General features: G+C 40.5%; 2 protein-coding genes and 1 pseudogene across 3 annotated transcripts; 1 reads left to right on the top strand and 2 right to left on the bottom strand.

Annotated features, from left to right (window-relative positions):
- Positions 1-592: 592 nt before the first annotated feature.
- LOC141832502 (protein SAR DEFICIENT 1-like) lies at positions 593-2,127 on the bottom strand. The gene is made up of 6 exons (XM_074720005.1): positions 1,993-2,127; positions 1,865-1,920; positions 1,294-1,796; positions 1,063-1,223; positions 788-988; positions 593-721 (listed from the first exon to the last, which is right to left on the bottom strand). The coding sequence occupies exons 1-6, from the start codon at positions 2,125-2,127 to the stop codon at positions 593-595; spliced, it is 1,185 nt and encodes a 394-aa protein (XP_074576106.1).
- Positions 2,128-3,954: 1,827 nt separating this feature from the next.
- LOC141832263 (uncharacterized) lies at positions 3,955-7,535 on the bottom strand (annotated as a pseudogene).
- A 1,680-nt stretch (positions 7,536-9,215) lies between these two features.
- LOC141832227 (anaphase-promoting complex subunit 11) lies at positions 9,216-11,203 on the top strand. 2 transcript variants are annotated; one of them, XM_074719719.1, is made up of 3 exons: positions 9,216-9,309; positions 9,459-9,645; positions 10,688-11,203. In XM_074719719.1, the coding sequence occupies exon 3, from the start codon at positions 10,691-10,693 to the stop codon at positions 10,943-10,945; it is 255 nt and encodes an 84-aa protein (XP_074575820.1). In that variant the 5' UTR covers positions 9,216-9,309; positions 9,459-9,645; positions 10,688-10,690; the 3' UTR covers positions 10,946-11,203. The 2 variants fall into 2 exon arrangements, with proteins under 2 accessions (XP_074575820.1, XP_074575819.1); XM_074719718.1 differs by lacking the exon at positions 9,459-9,645 and having other exon boundaries at positions 9,220-9,309.
- Positions 11,204-12,197: the final 994 nt, after the last annotated feature.

Consider the following 12,197-nt stretch of genomic DNA (forward strand, 5'->3'; position numbering starts at 1 on the left):
AGGGGTGGAGTTTCGTGCGAGGGGAAGCAAACGAGAGATGGGGGGTCTGCGTATGGTGTCAGCCGCCATTAATGACGCCCGTCTCTGCTTGTCCTGTTGCCCTGGCTGGGATTCCAGCGCAGGGCGTGTTGGGCGCAGAGGAAAGGTTGCTGTTTGGGTATAAGTTCGCAGAGAAAGGCTGGTGCCGGTGGAGTCTTGTTGGCGCTGGGGAATGTGGCGGGCCAGCGCATTGAATGCGCCGGTTACTGGGCGTTATCACACATTAATGTATCCGCCGCTCTGGCTAAGGAAAGGGCGATTTGGCAGGGCAAAGGGAGGAGGATGGCCGGAAGAGGAAGGCGAAGAAGGCGAGGGACGCCAATTGTTGCATGCGTCGCTGTCGCAGCCCCAAGGAAGTCATTATTATTGTTCATCAGTGGGCAGGGAAGGGAAGGCGCTGGCAGCAAGGAAGTCATTATTATTGTTCATCAGTGGGCAGGGAAGGGAAGGGGAAGGAGCAATGATGGATCGTTCCTGGGAGTGATGATGACGCGTGCATATCGTCTGCTTGCTTAATCAGAATTATGATCATCAATAAACCATTTACACACGATTAGTTGATAAATCTAGAGTTTATATTCATTTGTTGTGCTTCAATGGCGTTAGCGAGTGACATCCCATCCACTTTCTCCAGCTGGTCCCAATGACTGTGTGCCTCCTGGACCAGTCTCTCCGCAATTAACTGCATGATTAATTAAATTATATTAATTACGATTCAACAGTTTAGTTAAATAGTTAATTAGTTTACCAGATACTGAGGAGAGAGCTGTTGGAGAGGGTAAGCACAGCCGTTGACTATGACTCCGTTGACTTGGCCAATTGGGCTCAAAACTAGCGTCAGGAGTTGACCGTGGTACAAGTACACCTCCTTCCCCATTTCGCAGCTCCTCGCATGGCTTATCGTTGCTTCCCACGTACTGTCCGACATTGCATGCCCACCTTCCATGATCTGTTTAATTGTAATTAATACGATTAATTCTTAGTTAAACATTATAATTAAACATGCATGGATTTGTAGAGTACCTCTCGAAGTCGTTGCATATTGAGCAGGGATAGCTTCAGCAAGTCTTGCACTGTTCTGATTCCTGCATCAGCAAGCCTTCTGTCGAGTATCCCGTTCTTCCCGATGTTCTTTAATCTCCACACTCTGTCGTCCAAACTCGGAGGATGATGCTTCTTGTTCACTGCACTCGCACAATTTTAGTTACGATCGATCGATGAGATTGAGTATAATGTGTTCTTAATTATTCTTACATTCCCCTCGGTGATCTAACACTGTGAACCTTTCGGTGATAGCTTCTTTGATCCTAATCGGCCCTCGGTGGCTCTCCGGACTCAGTACTCTTGCTCCGAGCCGAAAGCGTCGAGAACGAACCCAGCTCGAGTTATCGGTGAACTCGAGCTTCTGGACCGACGCCGGCGAGCCTTGCAGGATTGTGACCTTGCAGTCGCCCACGAGTAGCGGTCTCTTCCCCTTACGCTCTTTCACAATGTGACTTTCAAAATCTTCGGAGGTCCAATCGTCGTCGGGGAAGTCGCCGTCGAGGACGACGATTTCTACCTCGAGACGGGGCATGATGTTTATCGCCGACGACGACGACGCAAGTAATTGGATTTGTAGGGTGTTGTCGTCCCTGTCTTTGATGTTGGCTTTGGTGAAGATGGAGAGGGAGAGTGGCTTTGTGAAGGAGAGCTGCATGCATGCTGTCATCGGCGATGGCATATTCCGATCACCAATAGTTCTAATTCGTGGGGACCTGAATTAATTAATTAATTAATTAGCCCTTAATTAACTACTTAATTCCCTAAAATCCACTTAAATTACCTGTGTAGTTCCTTCTTCATCGAGTCAATGAGCCGGCGTTCAACCTCTTCACGCACCTATACAATTAATTAGTCGAGAAAATTACAAGAGAATATAATTAATTAGAACTTAATTAATTAATTAATTACCACTCGGCGAAGCATTGGTTCCAACGCAGAGCTCACGTAGTTGTGCATGGAGCTCGTTAAAAGAACTGCTGCAGGCTCCTCCAAGTTATCGTCTAGATCTGGATGATCAGTAATATTAGTGCTGTTCTTCTGCATGAGTGATTGGGAATTAAGCAGGCAGGGCTCCTGGCGACGATCATGGAGGTGCTTAAATGCTGTGGAAGATGACAGGAAACTGGCAAGGTTTCAGGAAATTTCACATGCATGGAATCTGATGACGCAATGGATGAGATCAGTCAGTGATGGCCTGCCTGCGTTTTCAACTTAGTTGACTTTGTTGATTAGTTCGATCGATCGTGTTCTTGCATTTCTTGGTCGATTTAGGATGCGTTGACCTGACCAGATGGAATTCGAGCCTGGGAGGTGAAGGTCGTTGGCAGTTTCTTATTGACTCGAGCGTTATATGAGATAGGGCGTCTGTCATACAGCGTGTACTTGACAGGACCTCTACGTGCATGGAAAGCGCGGTTGTGATCTCAGGTTTGACTTCTGTGCAAGATTCTTTCCGGTTGTGGGGGAGTTGAAGTCAAAAGTCATGCAGTTGATGCGTGAATGGGTGGCGCTGACACGGCATTGAATATTTGGAGTGTAAATAATGCCCAAATATCTTGTCGGCTAGGGTTGAAATTACTAGATTTTGTTTCGACATGCACGTAGTTTAGATTCTGTTTGTCGGTTTGGGGCGTCTTGATTTGGTCCGAGAATAAGAGATGAGATTTAATAAAGTAATCGCGATTGAGTATTTTTTGATTTGATATCAGGTTGGATTTTTTTTATATAGGACTTAAATGAGGTCAGCCTTCTTGAAGTCGAGCTTCAGGGAAATTGATCAAACTTCAAATGAGGTCGGTTCCTTTAATAATCAGCCTTTGTTAGTCCTTCATGTGAACAATAAAGAGAATAGAAAATATCAAATTATAGAGAGTAAAACAGATCTTAATTTTCCAATGACATAGATGATAGTTGGTGCAACTCGAAGGAACTTGACTTAAGGTCTTTTTTCTAGGAGAGCCGGCTTGACCACAAACTCAATTTTACCAGACTCAAGCTTAGTTTGATTTGTTCCGAGCTCGTCTTGATTTGACTCAAACTCATTTTGACTTTACTATATCACGTGGTGTTGACTTTCTCCACCGTATCAATAGTCGAGGTTCTCTTTATTTGTTTCCTAGCGTGTGCTTGTGTGTATCAGTTGGCTTGTTGTGATAAGAAATGAAGGGAAGAATCTCTAATAAGACAATAAAAATGTTAGCACTTAATTGCTACGAAAATAGTTAAGATATAGTCAAAAGGGTACGTGTATAACAAATTGTGGTCGATATCTACTTGGAATCGTATTGTTTACTACCAACTAAACGATCCTTTGGTTTGATGCATTGCTCCAATTGACTCAATTATCTAACTTGTCCATAGAGTGAAATTTTTATAGAATCAAATCGATCACCTTCGCGATTAAGTAATATTCTCAAATAGCATACGTTCTTCTTCTTGAGGGAAGGAATGCCTTTGAATTGGTCCTTGCTTGGCACAATTGCTTTGAAGGAGCATTTCTCTTTCCTGCTCATTTCATCAACATTCATAAGAAGATTAAGTTCTCATGAAACGTTTTGTTGAGATGGACAAATAATAAGCAGAGGGAAAACTACAATGAGATGAACATAATAAACACAAAATTAAAACAAGATAAACACAAGTGACTAGATAAAGTTTCACCAACATCTTGACAAAATTGTGGCAGCTTTCAACTTTTACCACTAGAACAAAGTAAAAAATGGAACACAACTTGTTTAAGTTGAGTGCCATCTTATTCATGTGATTATACAAATCCAGGGAAGCGAAATTCACCAAGTAGAAAGCATTGTCACAAGTAATAAATTTAGAATTTTGTACTAAAAGACTTGTTTGCGTTGCTAGTTTAGCCACTTCACAAAACTCAAATAGCAGCTTCCATATATGCTGTGAGCAAGGCAAAAGAGGGTTAGACTTCTGCCATGCTCTGCTATCTGACAGAGGGATAAGCATTTACAGGATCCAATTTCTTTTTGTAAAGCACTATTTAGAAACCAAACAAGATTTCACTGCCGCAGCGGACTAACTGTAACATTTGAGGGTGAAGAAAGGAGGGCATGAACTTTGAGATGGGAACGACCAAGGCTACGCGAGCATGGGTTTAGTCGTCATCGACTTTGTAAGCCTCTACTGTGATGTCAGACAGCCACAGCCCAGGGAAGAGCGACTACAAGAAGCATGGAAATTGAGACTGAGATGCTTAGTAAATAAAGCCATTCAACTTATACATGACAAGAAAAAAAATACTATATGGTTGTAGCCAAGCGAAAAACAAGAGAAGCATACCAAGTTCTTTATCATCCCCTGTGCAAACCAGGCCTATTTAAGCTGAAAATCACTATTGCTCAAAGGCTGTACAAGTGCTACGAGGTACTGAAGGGGCAGTTTCAGCCACTAATGAATTAAGTTATTTGACGACATGCGATAGTAATTGAACACCTTGTGGCAGAATTAAACTAACTTGATCAAAGTTCATTTGATGTAGTTTCTCCTTCATTGTAGGACTCTGATTTTCATACAACAATTACAATCTTATGATAGTATTCACTGAGTTAATGGCCTTAATCTATGGTGCCATAGGCACTTCACAAACTAACTGTACAAAAAGAATTGACTCAAATCACAACAACTTCAATACTCATTTTTGCTAAATACATTGCTCAAACAAGTTTATTTGAAAACAATTTGCCATAGGAAATTAAAGGTTACCCAAGGACAATATTAAATACAATTTACATTCGATAGGATCATTTAACGTTACACAAGGAAACTCAATCATGTGTTTTTATTTTGAAAATCGTAAGAGAGTTTTCTACCCAAAGTTCAATTAGCATGCAAAGTCATCTAGTTATTTATCCTCCCACTTAAAACCCTACTTACATACAATGCAACTTACACCAACCATCTCTCTATAGTCACTAATACTCCCAGCCCTATGGTAGAATACTCAGTGTTTTGAAAAGTGGTTCACATGCGACCGTTGTGCATATGTGATAGGAGGTAATATTCCATAAACCATATGTAATCTTACATAAGTGGTCAACTTCATAGATAGGATCTGGCAGTATACGGTCTGCATAGGCAGAAACTCAACATTAAAATCTGTGCTCTTTTTGAACTTGTTTGACTTGAACCAAATCAAATAAAAATCTTAACTATTACTTTCACTGGTTCTCCTCAAATAAAAAGGGTGCTTATTGTGTTTTTCTCTTCCTATAGAAGAAATACTTTCATAAATTAAGGTTTTGTCGTGTTAACTTGTAAGTGTTAATAATTAATAATATAAAATCTCAAGTCATTTTTATTATTATGTTCCATTATACTTTTGTAATTCTCTCATTCTCAAAATAATAATAATAATTCTCAGTATTGATAAATTATTCAAACAACAATTCTCACTTCCATTGGAAGATAGATCTACTTGAAAGTATTTTGCACATCTCAAAGAAAAACGGGATGAATTGAATATCTTTCATCTTGTTACTACAATATTGACAATTGTAAACAACATAGAACTTCTGATTGCCAAGTTTTCTTTCTAGGTTTGAGAACTATTATGATACTACTTGCAAGCACCTTGATATATTTTGTTTCTCAATTGGAGAACACTCAATTTCAAGTACCTTGAATGATGGATAGTACCCTTACTAATGCTCCTCCAGTGAGGTGGATTCTTCTACCCTTACAACCACAGGTAAGTTTGGGCAGTTGGGACTGCAGTCCTGGACAAGACCGAATGAAGTTGTCTACACAATGTACTTATTATGGTTAAATTAATCATCAACTTGTGCATTATTGCCGAAAGCATAGTTCCTCCCTTCATTACTAGCCATTGCTCCTATTATTTTTCTTGCCTTGCTGATCAATTCTCTAGATCCACTCACACCATCACTACACCTATTTGGGTTTTAGCCATAGCTTCACTCCCTTGACATCTATGTTCACATGTCTTTGTACCAAGTACCAACATCTTGATTCCTAGGCTCAAGAGTCTCTTCGCATACGATGTACTCGTATATACTTTATCCATTTAATGTGGTTTTGGTACATGTTAAGAGGATTGAATGAGTGTGGGTAAGAAAATAGGAGCACGTTGGCGATATAGGGGTGAGCTTGGTTGTAAAACTCAAGAGGGGTATGATCAATGGGTTGAGTGGTTCTTCTCATAATTGTGTGATACATAAAACTTGACCGACATTGAAATATGCAAACATCATGTAACAATCGACCAATCAATCAAGTAACAAAACGACCCCTTCTAAGCTTCGGCATGTTATCTTATGCAAAGTGCAAGCATAATAGGTGGATAAGTAAAAAGATAAAGATGTTTTATAATTGATTTTCAAATGCCATTGTCTAGTACGAGAACATTTTAGCAATCTTGATTCCTCCTAATGTAGCGGATAATTATCTGTTAACAACTATCTTTCCGGATTGCTCATCTCTCAAGAAGGAAATTTGGTATAACTGAGAAAACTCCCAAAGGATGAACAGCTTGATGATGCTAAAAGAATTCTTCATTAACTGTGAAAGGAAAAAAAAGACGTGCAGTGTGTGATATCGACGAGGTGTATTCATTTTCCAGGTATACATTTCCAGTAATAAATTCTGGATTATGCGCATGCACACGCAAAACGTGATAGCGGAGAGACTGTAAGGTGGCAAGTATGTAACTATGACAATGTATAGGGGCATATCGGTAATCTACTTAATTTCCTGAAGGGAAAATAATTGCATAAATAATATACTTTTATTTTTTTTTAAAAAAGAAAAGGAGTGGAGGCGACTGCTTACGTCAATCTGGCGTTGTACAACCCTCGGCCGCTTTTTTGGCCGCCGGCGAGGCCGTGATCCCGTCACGGCGTAGATGTCCTCCTCGATCTCCTCCGCCGTAAGCGGCACCGACAGGCCTATCTTCCTCTCCTCCTCCGCCGCGGATCCCGCAGCCGGGGGGCGGCGGCGGCGGCGATCGCCCCGGCGATCGCGCACCCTGTGTTCCCGTTTGGGGTCTTCCTGGCCCTCAGGTTCCACGGCCTCGAGACCTCTGGGGCCGCCTCCGGCGTCGCAATCTTCATCCGGTCGGCAGCCACCCGGAGATGGCCCATCAGCTTCGCCCTCAGCTCTTCCAGCCCTCCGTCCTCGCCCCCGCCGACTCCGTCCTGCGCCAGAGGGAATCTCCCGCATCCGAGCTGCCCCATGGTCGCGGTTCCGTCTCCGCCGCTTCGTTCGGAGGGGGTGCGGCGGGGCGTTCGCCGGTCGCCCCATCTCGGGAGGGGGAGGCGGTGGCGGAGATTGGGCTCGAGCTCGCCGCGCGGTGGGTCCTGAGCCGTCGCCATCTGTCAACAAGACCAGCGCCCGACCGGATGGTGACGGGATCCGATCCCCCAAGGGAGAAATAGAAGGTGAGGAAGGCGGAGATGAGAAGACGGCGACGGTTGGAGTCACCGCCGGTGGAAAAACATAAATAATAACAAAATGAGATAGAAAGAGACGATGCGAGGGCTTTATTGGGAATTTCCAGGAACCTTTAAACACGCTCCTCAATTATATAACCCAAAATCATACATGAGGCTGAAACAGGACCACGTCGGATTGATCTCATCTATCAGGTGGGTAAAAAATGGTAGAAACTTGGGTTCATGACTGGAATAATAAAGAAGTACTGCCAGCAGTGAGTCGTTGGATGACACGTAGGCTTTCCGGAGGCGCCGAAGGCAAGAGCAGCATAGCACTCTTTCATCACGTGAGAGTCACGCGCAAGGTACAATTTTTAAGCATGGATTAAACTTTTCTTTAGAGTGTATAAAAAATAATGAAATCAATATCTTCGTTCTCATCATCGAATTTGTCCCAACTATATAAATGAATAAAATAATCTTACACAAACTTTATCTTTTATGAAATATAGAATATATTAAAAGAAAATAAGATATTTAATCAAAAATATAATCTTTCATTAACATCTAACACCCCAAATCACATGTTCTAGTAGAGAGATATTCGTAATAATCAATTATAATTTTTTAATTTTTCTTTTCAGAGATAATCATGAGACAACGTATGAGGCTGCTGATATGGTGAATTCCACTTTTTATTACAGCAGTAAAGAGATATCCCTAGTTGAATCCATGATATTGATAGACCATGGAGTAGTTTAATAATTTGTTAACATACGATGAAATTGTATAGAGACATAATAAATTATCAAATGTAAGACTTTTTTTATTTAATTAGATAATATTAATTCAAAATATACATAATACTTTAACCTCAACTAAATAAATATTTAAATAATCTAGCATTCTAAAAAATAAATTTAATTAAAAAAAAAATTTAAAAATTTTAAAAAACTTTAAATGATATATATTTTTTTAAATTTAAGACATCTTGTAACAAATATAAATCTTTAAGTTTCAATTTGATATATTATAGACTTAATTAATTTGGTCATTTTGTCTTCAAGGACTTAGATTTTTAAACTCCATCAGTTTGATTCACTTAACTCCTAAGAATTCAAACTCTTCAATCCTATTAGTTCGATCATTTTGACTCTAGAAGATCTAAATTCCTTGACTCCATCAACCTACATCCCATGAATACCCCACTAACAACTACTCCAAATATTCCCAAACGCAGTACCATGATTGAATAGAGGAACAATTATGTGATCATCTAAATTTTTAAACGTGACATCATAATGGTTGTCAAATCTGATTTTCCATTATTGTTGAGGTAAATCAAGAAATTATAATTAATCACATTATTTAATTTGAGATCGAAATGACTAAGGATATCCACTTTATTGTCTCGGCATTCCATTCCAACATTTGTGAGTGCTTGGCTGAGATTCGAACTTCTTATGTGTCTTCTTTGCAAAACATGTAAATCTGTTCTGTCCCACAAGGTAATCAACTCAGCTATATATAAATATGTGGCTATATAGCCGTAGGGCACCATTCCAAGCTCCATATGTATCGGGTCTATTGAGCCATGTAAACTGAGCCAACTAACTTGTTGTAAGGAGAAGGGGCAAAATCAAAATGAAAATTTTAAAGGGATATTATTAAACTTTTGGATGTTCTAGGGGTCAGACTGCGAATATCCCGAGCGCCGAATCAGGCAAAGGATACTTCGTCGGGTGGAACCTGAAAAACTAGGTCACGCAGTTCGGCATCGCCTTCGCCCAGTCCCCTCTTTTCTACGAGGAAGGTAGATCCGTCTCTTTCTCTTACTTTTTTCATCTATTAATCGTCGCCTTTCATGGATATCGTGATCTGTCATTGATTTGCTTATCTTGTTCGTTTTCTTCTTTTTTTTTTTCTTTTTTCCATTGAATTTTTCGTCCTGAATATTTCTAGGTTGGATTTACAAGTTCGGAAGCTCGACTGGTTTTTCTTTCCCATTTTTTTCTGCACGCAGACTATTTACACGATTCGCTATGCGCAATGAGGAATAGATGATTCCGATACACACTTTACTCAGCGCCATTATTTAATATCTAACTTTGTGTGTGTTTACAAGTCGTGCTAGCTCTGGAAACACAAGGTAGCATCAAAATACAATCCAAAGTTGCATTTTTTTCTGTCTACATTACTTTTAATGCAATCCTTTTCTTAGAATGTGCTGCCAATCTATCTTGGTTATATCTTATTAATCTGATATCATATTTTTTGTACATTTAAATTGTTCTTACTTTTCTTAGGATATACATGCAGTAAAGTATTATTCTTTTAAAACCTGTAAACTAAACCTCTTCGAAGTTATGAATTTGTGCAAAAAAAAGTATTAAAGCTTCCAAGATTTTATCACAAGCAAGTTATAATTATTAGACATTTATTTTAAACTCTTAGTTCAACATTACTAATTCTCATTGGCAAACATTTTTGTTGTGTGTAGATTATCACAAGCAATTTATCGTTATTGGACATTCATTTTAAATCATTAGTTCAATATTACTAATTCCTTCTGTCAACCATTTTTGAGACGTGTTGATTCTTACTCATATTTTCGAGACATTTTATATTCGTATACTGATTCCCTAAGCCCATTAGTTGCAGTCCATCTATTTCCTCTCTGTTTTGAGATGTGTTGATTCTTACTCATATTTTAGACATTTCATATTCATACTGATACCCTGAGCTCATTAGTTGCAGCCCATCTATTTCCTCTGTCTTTCATAGTTTATGCTTGCCTTTCAATGTATTGCCAACGCAATATGAGATTTCTTCCTCTTTTTATGGCAAGTATGGAACTTCAATAGACTATCTCACATTTTTATGTTGTTGATTAGTGCAAGGGTTTTGTCTCCTCATTCATCCTTAATCTTGTGCATTCGTCCTGTAGAGAAACGGATATGTTTTTGATATGCTAATGTGGTTGATTCATCCTCAATCTTGTGCATTCTTTTGTCTCTCTGTTTGATGTGCTATTCAGATACAACAATGGCAATTGATCCTTCACTTTGTTTATCTCATTGTTACAAATCATTTTAGATTTTTTAGTTGTGTGTGTGTGTGTGAATTACCTTATTTCGCGCATTAGCTGTTTAAGTCACTGCCCATTGACCAGGTTTTATTTCTCTGTGAAGACCATGAAGATAAAAATTCTGAAGTGGCATGCTGTGGCTTCATGGACCTGGGATGCTCAGGATGAAACGTGTGGGATCTGTAGAATGGCTTTTGACGGCTGTTGTCCGGACTGCAAATTTCCCGGTGATGACTGCCCGCTGATTTGGGGTGCCTGTAACCATGCTTTCCATCTCCATTGCATACTCAAATGGGTTAACTCGCAGACACCTCAACCACACTGTCCAATGTGCCGCAGAGAATGGCAGTTTAAAGCTTAAACTTCTTACAAGTTTGCCATATCTGTTGTTTGGTTTACTAAATCTAGAGAGCCTGAAGAACTCTAACATTTTGATGTGTTCTTGAGTTGAAAAGTTCTTGTGCCATTCCCAAATCTCCATTTCTTTTGTCTAGGTATTGTATTCACTAGGGTGAGCCACTGCCCTTGATGGATAGTGTTCAATATTTTGTTGATGCCCTAACTTCAAAATTTAGGGATACTTGCTTCAGTGTGTAACATTTTACAGCATTCTTGGGTATGGTTGAAGAGAGTTGGAGCTATTGTTGCGGCCATGTTCCTCAGATTATTCAAGTTACAATATCAATTCAAACATATTAATTTTCTGAATTGTGTCATTTATATTAATATAAAATTATACAAATGATATAATATTTATGATTTTTGTTTTAGAAAATAATTTTATGTAATATAAAAAGTTATAAAATTATCCTGATCGATTTGCATGTTTGGAAAAGTGACTGCAAGAAAGATTAGGCAGCGTTTGGTTTGAGCGTTTTCCAGCGTTTTCCATTTTCCTTTTCCAAAGAAAATGGAAAACGCTGAATGGTTTGTGGTTTCCTTTTCATTTTCTAGAGAATGAAAATCCGTTTTCCAGAAAAACAGAAAACGCTAAATCATCGTTTTCTCACAACTCAGTTGGGAATGGAAAATGTGAAAACGCGGCGTTTTCCCTTCGATTCCACGACGAGCACAGCGAGCGAGCACATCTCTTCCGGGTTTTTTTTCCTTCGATTCCGCATTTTTTCCGGGTTTTCTTCTGCGGATTTCTTCCCCGAGCCGACGCCCTGATCCTCTTCTCCTCCCGCTGTGCGTCGTGGCTGGATTGGAATCGCTGGAAAAGCTTCAAATCCGGCGATGTCTGGGCCGGCGACGCCATCGGAGGCGCCGCTCGGGCCCGATGACGCCACCGGAGGCGCCGCTCGGCGACGCCACCGGAGGTGCCGCTCGGCGACGCCACCGGAGGTGCCGCGCAGGCCCGGTGAAGCCTTCCGGGCACGGCCCTCGCGACTTTGATCCGCCCTTCAGCCGCCTGCCGCCTGCCGCCTGCCGCCTGCCGCCTGCCGCCTGCCTGCGCTCAAGACGCCGCCCACCAACGCCGGAGTCGCCGCCGCCTGTCGACGCCGCCTTTGCCGTCGGTACAAGCTACGCGAGAAGTTGCCGATGAAATCGGTAAAGGAAACTTTACCGATTAGTTTTAATTAATTGAGTTAATTAATTATTAGATTAATTAG

The sequence above is a fragment of the Curcuma longa genome, chromosome 7 (genome assembly GCF_044706935.1).
Source record: "Curcuma longa cultivar G26 ecotype Majalengka, Jawa Barat chromosome 7, ITB_CL_G26_1.1, whole genome shotgun sequence".
Classification (NCBI taxonomy): Eukaryota; Viridiplantae; Streptophyta; class Magnoliopsida; order Zingiberales; family Zingiberaceae; genus Curcuma; species Curcuma longa.

Excerpts from the sequence above, each read along its gene's own strand:
- LOC141832502 (XM_074720005.1), bottom strand. The coding sequence starts at position 2,127 with ATGCAGAAGAACAGCACTAATATTACTGATCATCCAGATCTAGACGAT. Across the intron at positions 1,921-1,992 it reads AACCAATGCTTCGCCGAGTG|GTGCGTGAAGAGGTTGAACG; the intron begins GTAATTAATTAA and ends TTAATTGTATAG. Across the intron at positions 1,224-1,293 it reads GTTAGATCACCGAGGGGAAT|TGAACAAGAAGCATCATCCT; the intron begins GTAAGAATAATT and ends GTGCGAGTGCAG.
- LOC141832227 (XM_074719719.1), top strand. The coding sequence starts at position 10,691 with ATGAAGATAAAAATTCTGAAGTGGCATGCTGTGGCTTCATGGACCTGG.